The sequence below is a fragment of the Gossypium arboreum genome, chromosome 6 (assembly GCF_025698485.1).
Source record: "Gossypium arboreum isolate Shixiya-1 chromosome 6, ASM2569848v2, whole genome shotgun sequence".
Classification (NCBI taxonomy): Eukaryota; Viridiplantae; Streptophyta; class Magnoliopsida; order Malvales; family Malvaceae; genus Gossypium; species Gossypium arboreum.
The window spans coordinates 141642747-141668826 of record NC_069075.1 but is presented as its reverse complement, the minus strand read 5'-3'; the positions used below and the strand labels follow the sequence as shown (position 1 = coordinate 141668826).

The following is a 26080-nucleotide window of genomic DNA, read 5'->3' as shown; positions in this document are numbered from 1 at the left end:
ACCTCGCAGGCCAAGTGTTAGTGAAATTGATAAAGTATATGACTACGAGATCCTATGCTAAGATGATAAATTGAACTCGTATTATACATTAAGTGATTCAGGTATGTGCTATATATATATTATATGTGAGATTGATCTGACGGGAATTAAGAATGTGTAATGAGAAGCATATGAAAAGATGTTGTAAATTCATATGTATATTTGTATATGTGTGCATTCAGTTATTATGCAAAGTTACAAGATAGTTTTCGATATGCTATTTAACTATGAATGTTGAAAGTAAGTGTGGGTAAGAAATGATACACTAGTGAAATTTGAAAGAATTAAAGTTAATCCGGAAGCTTGTAAATACTATGTTTATATGAGTTTGAGTATAAACGGAGTAAAATGATATGTGTTTGTGCATAATCACCAAATAGTATTGTACTCGAAAGTGTTATGTGATTCCAATATTTGGTTTGTTTTAAGTTCAACTGTTTAAATTGCTTAAGACTTACTAAGCTTATGAAAGCTTACTTTGAATGTTATGTTTCTCTGTTTATTTTTGTAGATCGTTGAATCTTACTATTAGCTCGGGGATCGTCAGCACTTCGTCACACTATCTACTATTGTAGTAATCATGTGATTTGGACTTAGCTTATGGCATGTATAGGATAGACTATAAATAGAATGATATTTTGACTATTGTATATAAGCCATGCGAATATGGCATCTTATGGAAGTTTACTTTTATAAGTTTTAACTTCGATCTTTGTTTGTGTCTATTATTTATATAAATAAATGATCTTTTATTTAAGAAAAGGTTCAAAATTTTACTGTTCTGATCTGATTCCTAATTTCTGGTAACGTCTCATTCTATTCCGGCGACGGTTACGGGATAGGGGTGTTACAAGGACACTTAAGGTTTCAGGGTTTTTGAATTAGTTTAGGTTATGGGCTTTAGACTTTGGGTTAGGGTTTTCTGTTTTGGACTGTTTTGGTCTGATATTTTTTGTAAATAGACCTTTTTTAATTTGGACTTTAAAATTTTTATTTTATTTAGTCTTGGGCCTGGGCAAATTTAGGCCTTTACATATATTTTTCAAATCATAAATATATATGTATACTTTAATTATTGAATAATTATATATAAAATTCAATAGTAAAAATATATATAGTCAACAATGCTAATATAAGTTTGTCCCCTTAAGTCGTATTTCTGGATTGGGAGACCTAATGGGTTGCTTTTTAAACTCCTCTAACTCCTTAAAGGCAAGAAACCCCAAAGTGAGTTGAAGAAAAAGTAACGAAGACTTTGGGGACCAACATCCAAGTGACAAGGGGATTGACAGAGAACCTTGAGGGGGTTTGCTGACTCCTTAAACTCCTTAATGGAAAGATTAGTGCTTTTGAGTATATAAGGGAGATGGTCCTAGGAAGCATGAAAGAGACGAGCAAAAAGAAAGTATGAGTGTTGAACAAAGTATGAGTGTTGAAGAAAGTTTGCAAGATTTAAGCCCAGGTTAGCTGTTGGAGGTCCTCGAAGCAAAAAGAGATCTAGTATCAGGCTATTGAGAAACTTTGGATGTTCCGAACTCCTCAAACTCCTCTTAGTGTGTGAGGGTATAATGGCTATGGTTCCAAGGTTACTTAGGGATGTGAGGTCTTAGAGAAATGTGAGACTTGACTTATGGTTTGTATGTGGCTACAAAAGCATAAGGACTCCTTAAACTACTTCTTGAACTTGAAAGAGGGGAATCAAGGTTAGCAAGCCACCATTATGACCCATACAAACTCTATAATCCTCGTTACCCCTATTATGTGACATACACATAGCATCCGCCACTTAGGTACTACATTGCTTATCCAAATCAACAAACCCTATCCACTTTCCCTTAGGCTTACCCTTACTATACTCTTGGGGAATAAACCTCTTAAAACCCAAACACCATCTCGTAACAATTTACATAAATGAAAGGGAAAATGAAGATTCTTGAGAGCAACTCTTTGTACAACAAAAATTGTACCAATAGTAACAAGAAACCAACCTACATACTGAGAAAATTATTAAAAAGTTGTGAGCAAACCAAAACCTAAATCTACTAGCCCCAACAAAAAGTGCAACATTAGGAAACTACTCAATCATTTTCTTCTCAATAATACATTACTATAAATCCTAACACACTCCCCATCAAACAAAAAGATGGTGAACCACTTAAGGAGTTCATATGTAGGTTTAGTGCGGCAACAATGAAGACTACGCTGGAAAATCATTTACTATGATAGTAATTCATACAATTTATGTCTCATTTTGTTTTCTTCCACTTATTCTCAATTCATATTATGCAATCCGTTCAAAGTTACAGTAAGCTAGTAGAGGTACAGATAGGATATATAGAATAAGGGCTTAAATAATTTGTAGTTAAGTTTTGACTCTTCATCTATTAATTACAAAATTATTTAGTTATGAAGCCAATACACTAAAGGTACCATGACTGATCTCCCCACTATATACCATTATGAAAGTTACAACTATTAAGCATTTGTCTAATAACCTTATCATATGTGTATTTCCATCATAGGATATCCTTGATCCCTTTGGGTTAATTCATTCACCAAATTTGATCCATTTTTATCTCATGGTTAGCATTGTATCTCCAGTGACGAAAATAATCATTACTCATACTAGTAATGGTTAATCATTTGTGACAAACAAATGACTTGAAGCCACGTTCCAATTTCATAATACATAGAATGTTAATGAGAGGATATCATTTACTTTTTTAATCAAGTTATGATTTTTCTATTGTGATTGAAGTCATGTCACTTGGAAGTCATGTACCCAACATACCAACCTTCAACCCACTATCATAAGAGCACAAGTTTCAAGTATATTAAAGTGCATGAGTTATATACACACATGGTCATTCACTTATTCAGAGTTTAGGTAAGTCACATTATAAACGACACAAATGAATAAAACCATAAATGGGCTCACGATAAATTAGTAAGAGCACGGATTTCTAATAAGTTAGGTACCTATGGCTTCTCCTTTATACCACTAGCATGCATTTCGCACACCCTCAACACATATTTCCTAATTTGACAGTATCTCCGACTAAATGCAAGCACGGGCATGCTCCACATCTCATCATAATGTTTATAACATGCGCTGTATAGGCAACGACTAACACACATTTCCTTAAGTCATGCCACTATTAAGTCAGTAGGCACAAATTCGAAATCCAATTTACTTTTTTCAAAACTTTGCCATCTTGCATTGTGCCACACGAGTCAAATATCTCGCCAAAGCCCTTGGTCTTAGGGGAGGTCACTTTACAATCCCCCCTCGACCAAAGGGAGAATTGTTACACATACTTTGCCAAAAGCCTCCTCAACCAATACCTACACCTTTATGTACGGACTAAATCATACTATGCAGCTATGTGACTTAAAATCATATTGCCAACCTAACAAGAAGGCCTGCACTACACTATATGAGTAATATAGGGCATGTGGCTTATAAATATTCCCCTTAAATACCTTTATGTAGTTAATGGAGCCAAACATAACTTTCCAACTTCCAACTCCCTCCGGTCTCTCAACTCAACTTATCCTTTTTTCCTCTTTCTCTTCTCCACAAAACCTATTGTTACTCTCGATCCACCGAATGAACCGTCCTTCCAACCTCCTTCATTTTCCTACAACCAATCAAATTTGTAGCAAACATTTGCTTCTTTTGAATAATTAAAATTCTTATAAAAAAATTTACTACTTAAAAACACAGTTGAGTTGTCATTTGCGTGCGAGCTAACAAATTAAAACTTTTGGTAAAGCTACCAAGATACGTATCTTGTTCTAAATTATTGCAAATTGATCATACGCTATAGCTTCCCTTTATTCTTTTCTCTATATTTTAGTCATTTATTCTTCATTCTCTCTTGTGAATTTAGGCATGAATCAAATGATTCCCATATTTTCAGTATATTTTTATTAATTTCTTAAGCATTATAACTTTTAATTCACTCAATCGGGTATGGAAAACTTAAGTGCCACTTATTGTCGTGCATATATATTTATTAATATCTTTATACATCCCTTATGATAGTCAAGAATCAAGATGCATTTGGCATCTCAAATATCACTTCAAATATTTCAATCTTTTATCTTTTTGGAAAGTACCCGCAATAACAAGATTATTCAATTGCAAAAAAAAAAAAATCACTTTTTGACAGCTCCTCCTCAACCCATAAATAGAAGGATAATGCGTTTCAACGCACTCAAACTCACATCCTCCTGCATTGACAGTAATATCCATACGAATCGAGCTAAGACTCAATCGACTTTTGAGATCCAGCTTTGATTGAACTTGCATTAGCTCATCCTAAAAACTTTATCAAAATACTCCTCTTTTAATTTTATAACTAATTTTATATATTTTAATTAAATTTTAAATTTTTCTAAGATTTTATAATATGTGTTCTTTTTAGGTTTTTTTTAAATTAATGTAGTATAAAACATATTTAATATATTGAGGTAGGTCAGATAGGAGTTTAGGGTTTTTTTTAGAGTTATATTTGAATCAAAAAATTGGGTTTGAAATGAGTTCGAGACGAAAAATATAAAAATAGGGTTGAAGTTGGGGTGAGGAATAAATCGTCAGTTGCCACCTCAATCTAAACCTTAAAAGAAAATGCATGTATTGTTTTAAATTTTAGTCATAATTAATCAATACAAAACACAATAAATGAAAAATAAAAAGAACTGAATGAAAATTGAGAAGAACCGAACGAACGAACTCTATGATGCATATTAAAGACTCGCGAATTATAATTTAATGGTGAAACTCTTATCTTGAATACTCAAGCATAAGAGATTACTATAACTAATGAGAGAAGTGCTCTTTTAAAAACTAAAAATTGGGGTTAAGCATAAGAGATTACTATAACTAATAAGAGAAGTAATTAAAAAAATCAGTCTAATTAGGCTAATTAATTAATCTAGCTTTAGCAGGAAGATAGTGATAATCTTTCAGGTAGGCTCCAAAAGGTAAGGGAAAGAATATTTTATGCAAAGATAATTAGAATAAAAACTTAAATAGTATAAAAGTGGGCTTCTAAAGACAAAAGTGCATGTTTATAGCATTGCTTCTGCCCTTTAAAAACATGGAAGGTGAAGAATCATAATCTATACCATATATTTATCTTTATCTATATCTGTTATTAAGAGTGATTGAATTAGTGTAACTCATTAATGGGATTATAATTTAATTATAAAATTATTAAAAGCGATAAAGTAACAAATATTATATTAAATGTGTTTATGTCGATTTATATTTTGATAATTCTAGAATATATATTGAGAATAGAAGTGTTCGTGGGTCGGTTAGATCAAGTTTGGGTTTAGGTTCGGGTTCAGGTTTAGGTTCAGGTTAGGCTTATAGATGATATTATTACACTTTATGCTTACCTAAACCCTGTTTGAAATATAAGCCTAGAATTTTCTCAAACTCACTCATATTTGTAAATAATTAACCCAAGTCAATTTTAGGTCTACCCATATTATTTTTAATTTTTTTGAAAAATTGTATTAATTTTAATTTAATAGTTAAAATTTTATATATTTTTCATTTATTAAAGTTTATTTATAGAGAACTTGGCATTTTTATTGTTTACATATAGAATTATGGGATAAATCTCAAAACTATACATGAACTTTAGTTTAATGTGCAATTTTATATATGAACTCGATTTTGTACAATTTTATACAAAAATTTTGATTTGATTCAATGCTCACAAATTATTAACACAATTTGATATATCGTCATTTGATGTTTATATATTACATATACAAATAATTATATTTATCCAATATAAAAATAAACGGATGTATTCAGTTCTTCAAATGTGTATAATTGAAACAAAATCAAATTTTCATGTATACATTTGAACCACAATCAAATTTTTATTTGTATAATTGCACCAAATTAAGGTTATGTATCCAATTGCACATTGAATCAAAGTTCATATATAATTTTGAGATTTGTCCTTAGAATTATAGATTACTATAAATTAAATTTTCATGTGTTATAAATTACAAAATATAATATATTGCAAATATAGAAATCGAACCAGGTCAAGCCAAGCTTGGGACTTAAATGTTTGAGCCAAGCTCAACCTATATTTTAAATGGTCCTAATAATTTTTTGTCCAAGTTCTTTTTTAATCTTAATATTTTTCCCAAACTCTCCCAAATTTTGTGACAGACAAGTTTGGGCGAGTAACCTAACCCATAAATAGGCTTAATTGGGAATCATAAGATTTAAACTTATAACATCATAATGCTCACTATCTCAGTTTTACCATTGCAACCAATACCTCATTTGGTTTTTATATTAATTTTTATAAATTTGTTACATGATTTTTTTTCACTGACATCGTGAATTTTTTTATTTCACATACAGCCTTAAAAAATTGACATTTAAAAAAATAATATATTTGGTAAAAGTATCATGAAGGCCCTTGTATTAGGAGTTAGATTGCATTTTGTCCCCTTTACTCAAAAAGTGAGCAAATTAATCTATGTACATTAAACCAAAGAGCAAACTTATCCTTTTGTTAAAAATCTCATCTATTTCTACTATTAAAAAATTGGTCCCTGTAGGTCAGAATGAGATACACATGGCATGCCACATTTTTTAACTATATAAATTGATGGAATTTTTAACAAAAATGACTAATTTGCTCTTTGGTCAAACTTACAAAGACTAATTGCCCTTTTTTTTTTAACAAAAGAAGCAAAATACAATCTGACTTCTAGCACAAGGCTTCCATAGTACTTGTATCAATATATTTATATTTAAATAAGGTTATTTGTACTTTGTACTAAATTGTGGGATCAGTGCTTTAATGGTTAAATTCTACTATTAGTCCTTGTACTTTATGTAAGTTATGAATTTAGTTTCTCTATTTTAATTTAATCATTTTTAAAATTTTTAAAATTTAAGTCCAATCAAATGGCGCTTGTTAAAATTTATTAAGTTAAGATTTTCTATTTTCAAATTTTAATATGGTAAACATATTACCACGTTTAATGTCCTCACAAAAAAATTAGTTAATAGATTTAAAGCTTGTCATTTGCATCTAAATTGATAGTTCGAAATTTAAAAAGTACAAGGACTAAGAATAATTCAAGTGGAAAACATGGAATAAATCTACAACTTTATACATAGTATAGGACTAATAGCAAAATTTAACCAAATAATTTAATTGCTTCCATTTGAGTCATGATAAAAATTTAAAATTTTAATAGAGACTAAAATTGACCAAATTTAAGTATTTAGATTAAATTCAGCACTTACACAAAATACAAAGACTAAAAATAGAATTTCACATTCTTATAATGTAATGCAAGTGAATTAAATTATTGGGTTTCAATGGGCTTTGAATAACATTTCAAACCCATTAATGACACCAAGTATTGAGTTGGGATGAAGCCCATAAACTAGCTACCAAACAATCTGTTAATAACCAATTGGACCTTAGAAAATTAAAAGACATTTCTACTTGGATTTATTTTTTTTTTATGTTCTCATAAAATGGAATTTATAAAAGTCTATCTCTGATCAGGTTGACAATCAAAATATATCGAGACCTAAAATTAGAATAAATCTAACAGGACTCTCATATAGTGAGATTGAATCTAAATATCTCAAAATTTTAAAATTTTAACCTTATCATTAAATCAAAAGGTAATTATCTAGAACACAGTTTATAGAATTTTTACAAGTGACTCAATTATTTATATATTAATTTTTTTATTTCCTTATTATATCCTAAATAGCACATGTTTCACTCTTAATCCGTTTGTGAAATATAAAATATCCCACAATGATAATTGTCATAATGACTTATTTATTCCTCCAACTCTATAAAAGAAGTCATTTTAACCCTCCATTTAATTTTTATCATTTTAGCCCTTAAACTTGTACTTTTGTCAAATCACCCCAAAATAAATGAAAAAATTAACGTTTTATAACTTTGCTGATATTCCATTCACATGGATAACACATCAACATTTAATTATTTTTAAAATTTAAAATTCAATAAAAACTATTTTTAAAAATTAGAAATCATTAAATTTATTTAAAATTTATTTGTTATTTTTTCTTAATTTTAAAATTTTAATTAAATGCTGACATGTCACTTACATAGCAATTCACTTGTATGCCACGTCAACAAATTAAGAAACATTAACTTTTCCATCTCTTTTAAAGTGATCTGATAAAAAATACAAATTCAATAAACAAAAAAGGATAAAATTAAATAAAAGACTAAAATAACTTTTTGTAAAATTAAAGGACCAAAAAAAATCATTATTTCGTGATAATTTTCTTAAAAGCAAATACCTCATTGACAAAAATTGTTGAAATGCATCAATGTGTGTCAACGGTTTTGGTTGCCATACAATAACTAGTAATTAGAGTTCACAATTGTATTCCTTCAACATTAAGGAAGAGTTTGAAGAAATGGCAACATTTATTTCCACACATTGTTTGCAAAAAAGTACTCTTTTAAGTAAGTACATAATCCAACTTTTAAGTCCTCATAAATTATGCAAACCGACATATAACACCCCATCCCCTCCCCAAAGTACATTTTTCATCTCTCTTTTAATATTTTTCGGATTAATATCTTATTCGATACTTCAGTTCGACATTTTTTTATATAATATTTGTATAGGTACATATATTTGGCAAAAACTGTACATTTTAGTATTTAAAAGTAACAGCTTTAATTTATTAGTGTTTAATTGATTCTAGGATTGATTTGATGAAAATTCATAATTTATTAATAATATTAGTAATTAATTTTCATCAAATCAACTCTAAAGTTCAAGAAAAAAACATAACCATCAAACTATATTTAACAAGTTAAACAAATTCACAATTAATACTAAATCGTGAAAATTCAAACCTAAGAAATTTAGCAATTATCTTTCATCCTTGAAACCTGAGTTAAACACTAAAAAAATAATATTTATTATATTTGGGTACAAAATGTATAACTTTTATTAAATACATGTACCATGTTGAAAAAAACACAAGTATGATATTAAAATATATATATCAAATTCAAGTCCGAAATGATATATATTTTGGCCGACTCAATCATTTTTGTATTGATTATTTTTAAGAAATTAGTCCTTTAATTTTAAATTTTAAAATTCAGGTTCAACTGTCAACACTATCTATTAAATTGAAGTCCACTACAACGTTATTTTTAGTCACATGGTTACCAAATATTTTTTTATTTCAAATTATCACACCAACAAATTTAACAAAAAATTAAAAATATTAACAATTAAACCTAAATTTTAAAATAAAAAATAGAAGGATTAAATTATTAAAATAAAAATATAAAAATTTATAAAAAATACAAAAACTTATAATATATTTTAACCTATTTTTGTTTTCTATACAAAAATAAAGTAATGGTGGAATCTTTATTTCCCAAATAATTTGAGTATGTACATTCATACACCAAACTCCAGTATTGTAATTATCAACAACAACAAGCTGGCATATATGCCGTGGGACATAAATATTATATATTTTAAAAATTGAAAATTGTAGCCTTAACAGTAAGGTAACTAGTACGATTCAAATTAAGTTACACTTAGGTAATAAATACTTTGATCATCAGACCAATACGGGATTCGAATTTTGTACTTTTTATTATATTTAAATAATCACCTACATTAGTTGAACTCAATTTTTTCAATTTTTTTTTTATTTTTATGGATTGTTTATTAAATTATCTTTAAAATAATAAGGGATTAGTTATGACAATAACGATGGCCAACCTAAATGATTCATTAAATCATTATATTGAATTTTTATTTGTTTAATAAAAAGGAACAAATTGCCAATACGAAAGCATATGCAGCTGGTAGAGCCAGTCAATTAGCATATATATATATAGGTAAAACTACCATAGAAGTCCCTATATTAAGAATCAAATTATATTTTACCCCCTTAATTCAAAAAATAGATAAATGAATTTTTGTACCTTAAATCAAAAGGCAAATTGGTCATTTCTGTTAAAAATTAGCGTAGTTGACAAAATAACAAGACGATTCCACATGACATGCTATGTATATCTCATGATGACGTTTAGGGACCAATTTATTTATTTTTTAATTCAAGGGCCTCCATGATAGTTTTACCAATAGATTGTATAAGTTAAAATATTTGTCTAACGGCTAAAAGGGACATCTTCATTTCATGTAGGAAGTTGACAGGCCAACCAAAATGGTTGTTGGGGGCCTGTTTAAACTACCCTAATTAAGAAATTCATATTATAATTATTCACTTACACGTAAATTTTAGTGCAATATGATTTTTTGTAATTATATATATATAATTTTGATTTTATTTTATTTTTCACAAATCACCGACACGTTATATCGACATAATATATTTTAATTTTTTGTATATCGTATACATAAATAATTATATTTATCTAAAACGAAAATAAATAGTTTATAAAATATGTACAATTAAAAATAATTACATTATATATTAAATCAAAATTAGCATGTAAATTTGAAAAATAAAATTAATTAAAAAAGCACATTGCAGCTTTTTAAATAAATCCTAAATTATAAAAATAATATTTTATAAATAATTATTAAAATTATATCTGATGATATATGAAATTATTGGCCAATATGATGGTAAGTTAGGAACTTGTGTAGGAAATTTACATTTTCATCCTTTAATTTAACATAAACTTTATTGTGTCACAATCGATTAATTTTATCAAATTACATCATTGAATTTTATTAGTAACAAGAAATTCTAATAGAATGATGACACGTGAAATGCCAATAATTATATATAAAATAAATAAATCTCATATCTACATTAAAATTATTTAACGAAATTAACATAAGTGACAATTTTATAATATTAAAAGTTTAAAAGAAAAAGAATATGTCAACTTAAAATTTAGAGTATTTACCATTTTAAGTGTGACTTGAGTTTGCATTAATTTTAGGATTTACCTCTTCTTGTAATTCAAAAAAACCAAAAACTCATGAAAACTAAAGGAAACGACATATGGAGGACTCTCAAAATAGCCGACTTTCATTTAAATTTTACTCTAAAAGTTTCACGTACACTTACACTTCATTAAGCTCTCTAACCACTACACCCCACTCAGAAAGAAAAAACCCTTTAATTTTCTAGTCAAATCAAAATAATATAATCCATTATTGTTCCTTATTTTAAACTTAAAAATCATCATCATAATCATACTTGCAGATACATATATATACATATATGTATATATTGAGTTTGCACTGAGGTAGGCAGTATTGCTTTGTTTAAACATGGTGGAACTAGGTGTCCTAAAAATAATGAAGGCGGCAACACTATCAAAAGCTCTGGTTATTAGGATCAACCTTGTTTTCATTGCTTTCTTTCTAGTCATTTATGCTTCTCTTCTGTTGCAACCATCTTCTTCTCTTTATTTCCAAAATGCAGCATCTCTGGTTAGATGCTCATTTCGTGAGTGCCATCACAAGGTAAGGTGAGCTAACTCAATATTATATATATATATAATCTGGTAGGAGCAAATCACTGCCACGCACACACCACAAGCACGTAATTCCAGCAACTTGAATCGAAACCCACGACGTGGGCTATAAGGGGCGAAGCTAGGAACAAAGGCAAAGGGAGGTAAGCAATTACCTTGGCCCCCTCCTAAAATGGTAAAATTTTCATTGAACCCCTTATTTTTTTATGAAATTATATGTTAGTATAATGGTAAAATTGTATTTTTCCCTCTCAATAATTTATAATTCATCTTTGGCCCCCTTTGTAGCAATTTTCTGGCTTTGTCCCTGGGCCAAGTCAGAAAATTGTTTTAGGAGGGAGCAGAGATGAATCATAATTTTGGGGGACAAAATGCAATTCTACTATTATACTATTTAAAATTTCATAAAATTCTAAGGGACTAAACGAAAAATCTACCAATTTGAGAGGGGCCCAGGCCACTATCTGCTCCTTTAGCTTTCGCCTCCCTGTTGTAGAGTGAACACATGATCATTAGGTCAAAGATGTATGTATTAGGTTCATCATATATGTATGTATCATGTTGTATAAGAGTAATTGTTTATATTGTGTGATGCTTTTGATTTGGTATGTAGTTGGGAAAAGGGGTGAAAATGGAGAAAATTTTGGAGCCAATTAAGAAGAATTTGACTATGTTAGAGGTACCAAGTTTTGTTGATGGAGTTGGTGGAGGGTTGAAGATTGGGATGGTGAACTTTGAAGGTGATCAAGATCTTAGCCAATGGAGAAAACACGGTGAGACGATCCCAGTCCATTTCGATCGAGTTCCCGAGGCTCTCAAATGGCAAGACTTGTTCCCTGAATGGATTGATGAAGAGGAAGAATCTGAGGTACCAAAGTGTCCCGAGTTCCCAATGCCAAATTTCGATAAGTACCCTAACATGGACTTGATAGTGGCTAAGCTACCATGCAAGTACCCCATTAATGGATGGTCTAGGGATGTTTTTAGGCTCCAAGTTCATCTAATAACAGCAAAAATGGCAGTTAAAAATGGGAAGAAGAAGAAGAAGAAGATCAAAGTGGTGTTCACGAGCAAATGCAGACCAATGTTGGAGCTGTTTAGGTGCAATGATTTGGTAAAACAAGAAGGGGATTGGTGGTACTACGAACCAGATGTGGAGAAATTAGAACAAAAAATCGGATTACCTGTTGGGTCATGCAAGTTAGCTTTGCCATTATGGGGCCAAGGTATGATGATGATCCTTTCCTAGCTTTCAAATTTCCTATGGTGTGTTTAGAAAACAGATAATGCAACATTTAGTCCTGAAACTTGACAATTTCTTCCAGCTTGGTCTCTGAATTTTTGTTTGTCTACATTAGTACCGAAACTCGGCAACTTTTCTCAATTTTAGTCCTATGAGAGTATAAGGTTGTCACATAAATAAAAAAAAATTAAACAAAGTTGTCAAGTTCCATGACTAATGTGTACCAAGTAAAATTCCAGCACTAAATTAAAAAAAGTTATAAGTTTAAAAATTAAATATTAATTTATTCATAAAAATTATAGCAATTGAGCTTTTTTTTTTTTATTCCCTCTAAGTTGTTCAACGACAAAAGTTGGGCGATGAAAACGAGAGGATGAAGAAAATAATATGGGTTTTAAGTAAGGATAGGATTGAATTAATATAAGTAGTAGTTGGGGTAATTGATGTTGATATATATACTTAGGAAGCTTCAAATACCAATTCTAAAATTGACTTTACTTGCCATTGACAAAGTGTAAGGCATGGAGTAGTTACGATATTTAATTTCTCGAGTTAATTTCATATTAATTCAATTAAAATTATTTAAAATTTATTTTTAAAAAGATAATAAATATTAATATAAAATTATTTCATACATTGTTTGTGGAGTTTTTAAACTCTATAAGTAAATCGAGGATGTGACAAGCGATGATTAAAATATTATTCAAGCGATGCATGGGATAATTATTTAAACATTATTATAATATAAAACTTTTTCTTTCACCCACATTGTAAGTATGTCGTATAATTAATTTAATATATTATTTTATAGAACTAAATTATAAATTTTTGTGAGTAAGCATCATAAATATTACGGACAATTTAGGTTGAATTATTTCAGATTTTAAAAATTTAATTATTTTATATTCGAGTTTAGATCAATTAGAGTATAAGTTATTTGAGCTAAGTCATAACTCAAATCATTTAAAATTGAGTTGTTTTAAGTATAGATAAAATGAATTAAATTTGTTGACTTTTTATGATTAACTAAAATAGAGTGGGATGATACCAAAGTTAATTATTCCATATTTAATAACAACAAAATGAATCAAAATTTCAGGTAACCACGAAGAATTCGATGTGACCAAGATAAAACATACAACGAACCCCAAACGTGAAGCGTATGCAACCGTACTACATTCTTCGGAATCCTACGTTTGTGGTGCAATAACCCTAGCCCAAAGCCTCCTAAAATCCGGCACCAACCGCGACTTAATCCTCCTCCTCGACGACTCCATCTCCGAACCGAAACGTCACGCTCTCGAATTGGCCGGTTGGCGTCTCCGTTTCATCAAAAGAATCCGAAACCCTCGAGCCCAAAAACACACCTACAACGAATACAACTATAGCAAGTTCCGACTATGGCAACTAACCGATTACGAAAAGGTTATCTTCATCGATGCTGACATCATAGTGTTAAAAAACCTCGACCATCTTTTCCATTTCCCTCAATTGACGGCCACCGGTAACGACGTTTGGTTATTCAATTCAGGCATAATGATAATCGAGCCATCGAATTGTACGTTCAAAGTTTTAATGGACAAACGTGACGAAATAATTTCGTATAATGGTGGTGATCAAGGTTACCTTAACGAAGTGTTCGTATGGTGGCACCGGTTGCCGAGGAGAGTGAATTTTCTTAAGAACTTTTGGTCTAACACCACGGCGGAAACAAAGATGAAGAACCAACTCTTTGCGGCGGAGCCACCCAAGCTTTATTCCATTCATTACTTGGGGTTAAAGCCATGGCTTTGTTATAGGGATTATGACTGTAACTGGAACCGAGAGGATCACCATATCTTTGCTAGTGATGTAGCTCATAGAAGATGGTGGAAATTTCACGACGCCATGGATGAAAAATTGCAGAGGTTTTGTGGGTTAACGAAGAAAAGAAAAGCGCAATTGGATGCAGATAGGAAGAAAGCTAAAGAAATTGGGTTGAAAGATAAGCATTGGAAGATCAATATTAAGGATCCTAGACGAAAATATTTGATGAAATAGAAAAAAATTTTGAAGTTTTTTTTGGGTTTGATTTGCTTGTATAGGGAACATATTACAAGATCATGTTTTTGCTTGTAATTTTATGTGTCGATGACTCTACCATATTATCTGTACAAATATTATCTTGCAGCAAACGAGTTATGGTATCATCCATTATTCTTGATCCGAAGTTACAAAAATTGCAATGAAATATTGACTTCATGATAACATATTGCTCAGTGCGAATCTTTGGATCAAATTTTGGATCTAATAAATTCTAAACAATTTTAGGAGTTTGTGAGAATATTTTAAGAGAAATTGAGTTCTAATTAAATTTTTGTGAGATTAATAAGAATATTTAAAATTTTGAAGGGCCTATTTAAAATTTTCTAAAATTTTTTAAGGAAAAATAAAAATTTTCCAAAATTTTGGCCACCATTACAGTCGGCCTCTGATATTGCATATCTCACGAGTTTGAACTTTTAGGTTCTAATTACTTCATCTTCGAATAATTTTGAGTTTAAAATGTTAGGGTTTGAGTTTATTTTGAATTTAATTATGGATTAGATAGTTTGAGATGATTGACTTCTTACTTTCAAATAAATTGACCAAAAATATCGAATCAAGGATACTATGATATTATCCATTCTTGATTTTCTAGCTAATATAATGAAAATTTTTCATTGCAAAGATGAAGTCAAGATTTTTTCTTTTATAGGCTGAAATTAAATCATAATAAAATGTAATTTTTTTAAATTGTAGGATTGTAACTTTATAATTTTTAAAATTAATTTACATTTTACTAATTTAACTATATTTTAATTGTAACATATTGTTTAATTTTAATCCGAATTTAAAAATTTGATTAAACTCAATTCATTTTCACTATAAAAAGTTGTCAATTTAAAATCATTTAACCTAAAATCAAGTCCAAAATAAACTCAAACCTCAACAATCTACACCCAAAACTATCCAAACTCAAATTAAGCAACAAAACTCGTAACAACTCAAATCTCAAACCCAAATTACCAAAACCTGAAAAAATAATTCCAATCATTTGCTGCCAAAAACCAAATATAATGTTAATAAATAAATTTGAATGAAGTTGTTTTCACTAGCTAACTGCTCTTCTCTCTTTGATTGCTAGTCTCAACCACCTGAAGATTATTGTCCTTGTGGAAGGTGTATCACATGAAATTTGATTATTTAGGTGCATGCCAAAGATTTAGAGATAATGGTGATTATTCAAAGAATATATGATATATAATAGTGAATTATATAGATTTATGTAGGTACACCTAACTAAGCCTAATATATATTTTTATGTATATTTTTGGGGCCATGGAAACCGATATTAGATAATGCATAGTCGATACAAATTATGTAATTTTTTATTAGTATCAACATGTCACAATAAAAAAAATAAGACTAAATTGATGTAATATACAAATCTTGAGGGTTAAAGTTGATATTATGTCAATTTTAAAACTATATTATGTCAATTTTAAAACTAGTCACATTATCTTTTCATTAATAATTGTAGACCTATTCATGGGTCGAGCTATCGTTTCAGGTCCGCCCGAAATTTGGAAAGATTTGAGTAAAAATATTAAGCCCGAAAAATGGGCTGGAGAAAAAAATTAAGCCTATTTAAAATGTGGGCTGGCTCGGGTTTAGCCCGTCGACTTATTTTAATTTTATAATTCTTTATATTATATTATTTTATATATTATATAATTTAGAACATATTAAAAAATAAACATATATAAAATATATAATACTACTCTAATATAAATATTAAAATGATGTTAAGATGACTATATAAAAGACTTCAATAAATAAAATATAAATAAAAATTATTAAATATTAATATAATATAATATAAATATTTCTAAAAAAATTAAAAATAATATGGGCGGGCCTAAAATGGATTTAAATAAAATTTTAAGCCTATGTTTCGGGTCGGACCAAGTTTGGGCAAACATAAAATATATTAATATCATACTTAGACCCGACCCGAATCTGACCCAACTCAACCCATGAATATCTCTGACGGTTGGTGACAAAAAAAAATTTTGAATAATTGGATAATTATTTTGATAACTACCATTTTTTAATTTTAACTCTATAATTTACCTAAAAAAAAGGTAAATATTATTTAAAAAAACAAGCTGAGCTGAGCTAAGCCGTTAAAGGCATTTAGCCTTAGCCGAGAGAGACAGCGGTCAAAAAAGAGAGAAACGAGGTTGGCGCGTGTGTTGTGTTATTCTCTCCGTTTTTCTCTACTGCTTCCTTTTTCTAATTTTAGCGCAAAATTTTCCCCACCCTTAAAATTTTTTTTATATTTTTATTTTATATTATTAATAATAATTTATTTTTCATTTATTTTCTCCCTTTAATTTTGTGACCTTAAATTTTTTCAGAGATCATTAACATTTGCTTCCTTTCCAATTCTCCTCTCCTTGTTTCTTGTTGAATCTCGGTATGTTCTTTTTCTTTTTCTCTTTTCGTTTATCTATCTTTTTTTTTTCAAGAAAAAAAAGGAATTTATTAATTAGGTTTGCATTAATCTCTGTTTAATCTATGCATTGATTGTGAATTAAGTGGAAAATCAAGTTTTTTTTTTTGTTCTTTTTTTGCCGTGGAAATGATTCAGATGAAAGCGAAAGTCTGAGAATATTTTTTTTTTAAATTGATGGCGGTTGAGTTGGATGTGTCGATTATAATGTTAATTCGTCTAATTCTTCAATCGGTCCCTCTACTTTTTAGACTTTTGACATTAGTCTTTTCTTTTGCATTAATCTCTGTTTACTATATGCATTAATTATGAATTAAGTGGAAAACAGTGTGTATGTGTTTTTTTTGGCCGTGGAAATTATTCAGATTGCGAAAGGTTTTTCTTTAAAAGGGTTAATATATAATTTGGCGCCTAAACTTATCTATTTGCATTTAGTTTGTCCTTGAACTTGTATTCCATCTACTAGGTTGGTATCACCGCACTAACATTGTTAGTTGTGCTAAAGTGACACTATTAGCCAATCCAGTGATGCCACATAATAGCCTCTCAATATGTCACTTGACAAACATAAATTATAAATATAAATAATAAATTATGTTTTCCACGTGACATTCTAAGAGGCTGCCACATGGCACTATCAAATTTATTAAAAACGTCATATCAGAACAAACTAATAGTATTAGTGCGAAGAGACCAACTTGGTTGACGAATACAAGTTCAGGCACCAACTAATGGAGAAGTTCAGGGTTCAAATTTTATATTATTCCTTTTAAAAAAATTGATGGCGGTTGAGTTGGATGAATAGATTATAATGTTAATTCGTCTAATTCTTCTCTCAGTACCTGTATTTTTAGACTTTTGACATTTAGTCTCTATTTGCATTAATCTATGCATTGATTGTGAATTAAGTGTCAAATCGTGTGGTTTTTTTTTGTGCCGCGGAAATGGAAGCGAAAGCTCTGAGAATTTAAAAAAAAATGGCGGTTGAGTTGGATGAGTACATTATATTTTATAACCTTAATTGGTCTAATTCTTCGCTCAGTCCCTGTACCTTTAGGCTTTTGACCTTTAGTTTCTATACTCTCTCTACTTGTTTGAATTTTAAATCAGATCTTTGAATATTAGAATGCCATGAAGCTCTATTAACAATGTTATCAGACTTTAGTTTCTAAAACTTTTAAATCAGACAAGTAAAAAGACTAAATTACTGGAATTTAAAAAAGAGAAAAGGGATTAAATTTCAAAATTACAAAGAGTACAGGGATTAGTGTCATAATTAAACCACATCGATTTAAGTAATTAAGGTGGCTTTCTTGATTTAGTTTCCATTTTTGCTCTGCTAAAACAATTGAGTATCAAATTAACTATGGCTTCTTATTTAATAGATTAGCTTCCTTGATCTGCTGTGTGAACTTTTACTTGCTTTATTTCTTATTCAATTCTCTGTTTCTTGTTCAGCAATTATCAGGATTAGCAAATCTCTAGATTATATAATTTTTCTCATTATCTCAAAAATGTTGTTATGATTAATGTTTCGTTGGGGAAAAATAATAATAAACAAACTTTTTATTTGAGAATACTAGCAAAAATCTTTAATGGGATTATTCTTTTGACATTTTAAGAGATTTGGGTTAAATTTTGGAGGCTATGTTTCTATTTTTATTGAAAATTTTGAAAGAAAGTTAGCCTGAAAAGGGAGTAAACTTAATGTTCTTTGAAATTTTTGGTTCATTGCTTAGTATGAAGTGTTTGCTGACTGAACCTTTAGTTCAACATTCTTTTTTTTTTTGGGTACAACTCACACAGTCCAATTCGTGCAATTTGATCCCACAATGTGAGTATAGGATGAACACCCTTGGTCAATGGGCCAAACGCTAGGTTCTTAATTAAACATTTATAGCTGATAGGAGATGGAATTAGGAAAATGTGTTTGAGATTGTTGTAGCATTACATATTGTGTGATTTATAATGCTTGGTTTTACTTGAATACTTAGCACCTCACATATAGTTGCTGGTTTGCATACAGAGGATTTCTGAGGAACAAGATGGGATTAAGCTGTGATGTTTTCGTGTTCTTTTTTCTCAGTGTAGCTTACACGGTTTCTGTTTTCTTGGTTTCAGACAACTCATTCGGAATCATCTTCGTCCTCTCTAAATACTGACCAGTTGTTGAAGTTCCAACAGTTTCAATTCAGTAATGGAACAAAATAACCTGACTATCATTTGTTAGTAATGGAAAGTTCTAAACCTGCTTTTTCACTAAATCCTTTCCATAGCCCAACTAAAGGACCGGAAGACTATTCAACTATGTCAGTTGGCATCGGTCAAACTCAGACAGATCATCAAGGTAGACTAATGGAAGATTTCAAGACTCAAAATACTGGTTCTCTTGGAATTTCACGTAATCATCTTGAGAACATAATTCCTCATCATGGTTCTAGTCCGAAGCATGGAGGTTCTGATATTGACCTTTTAGTATCGCCCCGTGAGCTTGCTTTACCCCCTATTGCTATTGGATCTCGACAATATACTGAAGATACCAATTCTATTGTTAGTTCTTATATTATGAATGGTAGTAGCAATAACATCATTTTGCCACCTTCTTCAAATGAAGTTAAATCGAGTGAGCTTGCCGTGCCACATCTTGTTGAATCTGCTCGAGATACTTCCTTTGATTCCAAAAGTAATAAATACACGACATCACCCACCAGTCCTACTCAACCCCATTCTGCGGCCAACATTGATATTTTGCATGGACAGAAGAGCCAAGGTGATGATTCTCTTTCGAATTCTCATTCACTGCTTGATGGAATTGGTTTATCTTATCCCGAGGCTGACCGTTCTAACGAGGCAGAAATAGGAGATGATAAAACCGAAGATCGTGTACCCCAAATCAAAAATTTTATGCTGCCTCATCAAAGGATTATCAATTCTTCTGTTGAATCTCCAAGATTCATTAAGCAACTTTCTTTTAATAGAATTCATATCGATACAGCTGCACCTTTTGAATCCGTTAAGGAAGCTGTCTCAAAGTTCGGAGGAATTGTTGATTGGAAAGCTCATAAAGTGCAAAGCATAGAGGTAAAAGCTTTAGATATGTTGTTTGTCATGAAATTGTGATTTTGTTGTCTTTAGTGACCATTGTGAATTTTTGTGTGTCGTAGAGACGTAAGCTTGTAGAACAAGAACTCGATAAATTACACGTTGAGATGCCTGAATATAAGAACCGGTTGGACGAAGCAGAAGTGGAGAAGTTTAAAGTATTAAAGGAGCTAGACAGCGCGAAGAGATTAATAGAAGAACTAAAGGTGAGTCTCGAGAGAGCACAAACTGAAGAAGATCAAGCAAGACAAGATTCTGAACTTGCCAAGCTAAGGATGGAAGAGAGGGAACAAGGGATTGCCGATGAGGCTAGCATTGCAGCAAAGACACAGCTCGAGGTTGCTAAAGCGAGACATGAAGCAGCGATTGTGGAGCTGGCAACCATTACCGATGACTTGGAAGCACTACGGAACGAATATTCTTCTTTGATAGTTGAGAGAGATGTCGCGTCTAAGAGAGCTGAAGAAGCTGTTAACGCTTCGAGAGAGGTTGAGAAGACAGTGGAATACTTAACGATTGAACTGATTACGACAAAGGAGTCATTAGAATCGGCACATGCTGCTCATTTGGAAGCAGAAGAGAAACGGATTACGGTAGCTATGGCTCGAGACCAAGATACGCTCCAATGGAAGAAGGATTTAAAACAAGGTGAAGAGGAGTTGCAGAGAATCAATCAGCAAGTGAATTATGCAAAGGAGTTGAAATCGAAGTTAGACACTGCTTCGGCTTTGTTACTTGATTTGAAAGCCGAATTATCTGCTTATAAAATGAAGGAGAAAACTGATGGACACTCGAACGATGAGCTACCAACGGAAATAAAACTTGATACCGATATGCAAGCTGCAATTGCTTCAGCGAAGAAGGAACTTGTAGAGATGAAGAACAATATCAAAAAAGCCAAAGCGGAAGTCGAAACTTTGAAGGCGGCTGCTAATTCATTAAAATTGGAGCTTGAAAAGGAAAAGTCTAAGCTGGAAAGTACTCAATCGGAAGCCGCCCTATTACAGACAGAGAAGACACCTGCACCGCTAAAACCACTGCAGGAGGCTACACAAGAGGCTGAGAAGGCAAAGTCGCTTGCTCAAATGACTCGTGAAGAGTTCATCAAAGCAAAGGAAGAAGCAGAGCAAGCGAAAGCCGGAGCAAGTACTATCGAGAGTAGGTTACTTGCCGCTCAAAAGGAAATCGAAGCTGCTAATGTTTCGGAGAAGTTAGTTTTAGCTGCCATTAAAGCATTACAAGTGAACGAATCGGCTCAAAACATCGGCAATGCGAATTCGCCCCAAGAGATAACAGTTTCCTTAGAAGAGTATTACCAGCTCAGTAAACGTGCATACGAAGCCGAAGAAAAGATCGAAATGAGGATGGCAGCAGTCCATTCTCGAATCGAAGCAGCTAAGCAATCACAATCGAAAAGCTTGGAAAAGCTAGAAGAACTAAACAAAGAGATGGCCGAAAGAAAAGAAGCACAAAGAATCGCTATGGAGAGAGCCGATAAGGCCAACGAAGGTAAGTTAAAAATAGAGCAGGAGTTGAGAAACTGGAGATCTGAACACGAACAACAACAAACAGACACGGAACCAAACCACGGAGAAAACATTCCACCAATTACGGAGGAAAAGAAAGAAACCGATGACACTGAGCCTGCACCTCCACCTGCGGCTCCTACCGCTAATATGAATGACACACCCCCGGAACCAAAACCAAAGAAAAAGAGAAAGTCGATCATCCCAAAGATATTCATGTTTTTGTCCCGAAGGAAATCGAAGACCTCGTAGATCATCGATGAAGCCACTTTGTTATGTTTGCTGCCGTGATTTCGCCTCCCATTTTTTTTAAACTGGATTTGTCACAGCTGCTAAAATTTTGTTTACGCATTGAGTGTAAATTCTAGTGATTATTTTGATTTACCATAATGTTTGAGATTAATAAAGATATTTGGTTCTATATTTTGCTATTTTCTTGAAATTTTCATAGAGGTTGGATTCGGGTTGGGTTTATACCAATAAAAATAAGTATCTTAAATCTTTTTTGGTGCAATTCATACACCCTTAACAGCAATATATTACCAATATGCACACATCACAAGCAAGTAATCCTTACAACTCGAACTAACGATGTGAGATGTGGGATGAATACCTATGACCAATAGACTGGATACTGAGGTTTAAAGTTTTTTTTTTTAAATACATGTTATTTTTATATAATAATATTTTTAAGTTAAAACATGGACCACTTAACTCGTAATTAAATTAGTATCACTTAACTTGTAACACTAAACTCAATCACTTACTTCCAAATGGCAATAGTAAAGTTTATACAAGTAAAATTAATTGCTTATCATAGATGGTGGACGGGCAAGTTTCATGCCTATTTCACCCCTATTGGGGGATTTTCGACTCCTTCAAGAGTCATGAGCACAAAGTCGACAAACCCCCAAACATGTTCAATATTGTCTTCAACCAGAATTGTCATCTAACTTTGACAAGAACTCGAATGTCTTATGCAATAAGTTCAACAAAATGAAAACATCTAATCAATTGCTTGAGAGGCAGATTGTGCATCCCGCACGATCACTTATCAAAGAAATGTAGACATTTACATTTGGTGGTAAGGTTTGAGCCCATACCTTACGACATAATAAGCCACTTGTGTGCAACTTCACTACCAAGTCAACACCGATCGAGAACAATACCAAGAAATCCTAAACACACCCAAATATTGAGAGCAAAATACAAATATTGATATCAATAACAGCTTCATTTAGAATTAGAACTAAAACACAACAGTAACAAGTGATAACATAAGGAGTTACACAATAGAAAATGCTAGCAAATAAGGAAATCACTAACAGTCTTTATCCAGATAAAACTTGCAAACAACACTTCAATCTAACAAGGAAAACAACATTTTAGAAGGCTCTAAAATTGCAGTCTCGACTTCTTCAATTACATTTGGAAAGCGACCAAATAAAGGAAGAGCATGCGTTTATATGAACCATGTCATCAGCGCCTGCTGGATATGCTGAACGAGCTGACCTTTAGTGGGGTAGCAATAACCAGTGGGGCTTCAGGTGAATCACTGACTGCAAATTTATCGTGCATGAAACGACTGTCGACAATAGAGTCATCCTTAAGGACTATCTTGTAACAATAGCAGCTCTTCAAACCCTCTTGATTATGGTAGCATTCATGAGACCCGTTCTTCACTTGTTGGAAGTTCCATATGACACTAAACTTGCCTACTGTTGCGACCAGATGACGCTCTTGTTTCCCATTCTCGGTAACCTACATTAATGTAAAGTAACACGCATGGCCATGGTTAAAAATTTTATTCATTGAACTAAGAAAAACCACAAAAAGAGTAGTCATCATCGGAGTGGAAAAACATAAGGCAAGGACAATAGCAATAACATTGGTCAATTATCTATTAAGCGACAATGAGGTCTTTAGAGACTCTTTTCCAGTCTCACCTAGCCATCCATCACAAGTTTATTGCTGTAATTCTACGAAACTTAAAACCGAAAAACTTGTCTATAGAACATTTTAAGGATAGGGATGTCACTCGAAAGGAACAGTGATCGAATACCGCAGACATAAATTGAATTTTGAGGGACTAAAGCAGCCTAGGAAACAAAATGCAACTAAATTTGCTGGATCGTATCGTATCAAATCCGAGCAAAGCAATAAACCAAATAACTCTACATACAAAACCAACAACTAAGCTCTTGATACAAAATTAGATGGTAAGTTACTCGAATCTACATCATGGACATTAAAATGAAGCTAAGCAGCTAAAAGCACAAGCAATAAGCCAGTATATAAATGACAGGGTAATGTATGCTTACCCATGAAAACTGAGCATTACGGAACTTATTATTAACCCCAGCTAGATGTGAATCGAGCGGAGTCAACTTTAACAACCTCGGAGCCGCTACCCTGTGTCCCATACGTCCATTAAACCCAGTCTTTGTCTTACCGTCCTTGTCAGTGAAAAGGGTGCAGATAAGGATCAAATATGTATCAGTTGTGCCCAATATCCATTTCCCATCAAAGGTAACATCGACATGAGTGATAGGTGAACCAAGACCCGGGAAAGCTGTCTTTGCCTGTCTCATAGAAGTGATTGAATATAGCCTAATCTTCCCATCAAGTGACCCTACAACAATAGAACCATCCCCTGTTGTTGCAAAGCATTGAAAGTTAGTCCCTCTTGAAAACTGATGCCCTTGTGTCCAATTCAAAACTGGGGTACTAGTAGCAAGATTCTGAACTATCCCGTTTCGATCTCGCATATCCCACCTGCAAAGCCGATTATCGTCGAGTCCTAAAAATGTTGCCCCCGATGGATCCAATTGTGCTCCTTTGCTATCATTAGCAATATCCCTCATTGTAATTTCAGTTCCATCTTTCCCGAACTTCCATTCAGTAACAATCTTCCCAGTCTCGATATCTAGCTGATGAAGCCCTGTTGTATGAGGCTTCCCTTCGGTTTTAGGACTCATTAGCAACATGTTCGTCTCGGCTCTCATTAAAAGTGCCTTCCTCGGCGTTGAATGCACCGAATTCAAGCCACTTCTTTGATTTCCATTATCAAAATTAACATAAACACCTTTACCTTGAATACCATGAGTGAAATTCTTAACAACTTGAATACCTGAATCACCAACCAAGAAACTATTATCCAATGCCCCTAAAGCCAAGCTTTGTATCCCTCCATTCGCGGCCTCTTCGAACTCCTCTCTTAGATCTTGATTCGCCCTCACCGGAGTCGCTGACCGTGGACTCTTAGAGAAAGCATCCTCAGCGTCTTCCCAAATAGAATCATCAGCTGCTTCGGGATTTGCCCACCCAATAAAATCTTTCCCATATACCTTGACTTTATTAGCATCATTTGATTCCATCTTATAAGTATTCTCAAACGAACAATCATTAAATTTGCTAACAAAGCTCTTATACTCTTCATCACTAAAAAATTTCATTGCCCAAACACCTTTAGCTACAAAATCAACCCTACGTTGATCTCCAAAGCTTTTCAACTGCATTTCAACCCCAACTTTCACTCTAATTTTATTACCCACTTTCAGAACCCACCAAACATCTCCACTTTCTTCCTCGTTTTCGCTTTCTTCACCATCTTCCGCTCCATCCTGACCGTTGATCTTAGCCGTCTTGATGAAAGCGTAAGATGTTAACTTCTCGGAAGTAACCCATTTCGCTTTAGGAGTGTTGCCGCCGATGTGAAGGTAAAGCTTCACGGCGTTTTTGAGAGATGGGTTTGGGGTGTTGGATGTTGGGTATTTGAGTTTTAAAGCTTCCAGTTTAGCCGCTACTTCGTCGAGAGACGACGGCGTTTTGGGTCTTCGACCGGAAGAAGATCTTTCCGGCGTATCGTCTTTGGAATCTTGGTAGTTTTCTTCTTCTTCTTCGTATTCTTCTTCATCAGAGTCGGAAATTAGCTCCTCGCGACTGTGAGAGGCACCCATTATTGCTGAAAAGAGGATTTGGTAAATGGGGGTTTCCTTTTCTGGGATCTAATGAGAAGAAGCAAAATGGGGTTAACAATGAGCGCCAATTTTTGAAATTCGAAATTAGGGGAGCCGCTGATTTTATTTGAGGC

The 26080-nt window shown here is 32.2% G+C and overlaps 3 protein-coding genes across 4 annotated transcripts; 2 read left to right on the top strand and 1 right to left on the bottom strand.

Moving 5' to 3' along the window:
* Window positions 1-11271: 11271 nt before the first annotated feature.
* Window positions 11272-15041, top strand: LOC108480821 (UDP-glucuronate:xylan alpha-glucuronosyltransferase 2-like). Of its 2 annotated transcripts, none has more exons than XM_017783932.2 (3): window positions 11272-11568; window positions 12193-12805; window positions 13922-15041. In XM_017783932.2, exons 1-3 carry the CDS (start codon window positions 11374-11376, stop codon window positions 14860-14862), a joined length of 1749 nt encoding a protein of 582 aa, XP_017639421.1. In that variant the 5' UTR covers window positions 11272-11373; the 3' UTR covers window positions 14863-15041. The 2 variants fall into 2 exon arrangements, with proteins under 2 accessions (XP_017639421.1, XP_017639422.1); XM_017783933.2 differs by having other exon boundaries at window positions 11436-11573.
* A 2203-nt stretch (window positions 15042-17244) lies between these two features.
* Window positions 17245-22408, top strand: LOC108482404 (protein WEAK CHLOROPLAST MOVEMENT UNDER BLUE LIGHT 1-like). The gene is made up of 3 exons (XM_017785531.2): window positions 17245-17323; window positions 19481-20440; window positions 20524-22408. Exons 2-3 carry the CDS (start codon window positions 19592-19594, stop codon window positions 22237-22239), a joined length of 2565 nt encoding a protein of 854 aa, XP_017641020.1. The 5' UTR covers window positions 17245-17323; window positions 19481-19591; the 3' UTR covers window positions 22240-22408.
* Window positions 22409-23202: 794 nt separating this feature from the next.
* LOC108483692 (protein CYPRO4) lies at window positions 23203-26080 on the bottom strand. Its single transcript, XM_017787233.2, has 2 exons — window positions 24309-26080; window positions 23203-23748 (listed from the first exon to the last, which is right to left on the bottom strand). Exons 1-2 carry the CDS (start codon window positions 25944-25946, stop codon window positions 23467-23469), a joined length of 1920 nt encoding a protein of 639 aa, XP_017642722.1. The 5' UTR covers window positions 25947-26080; the 3' UTR covers window positions 23203-23466.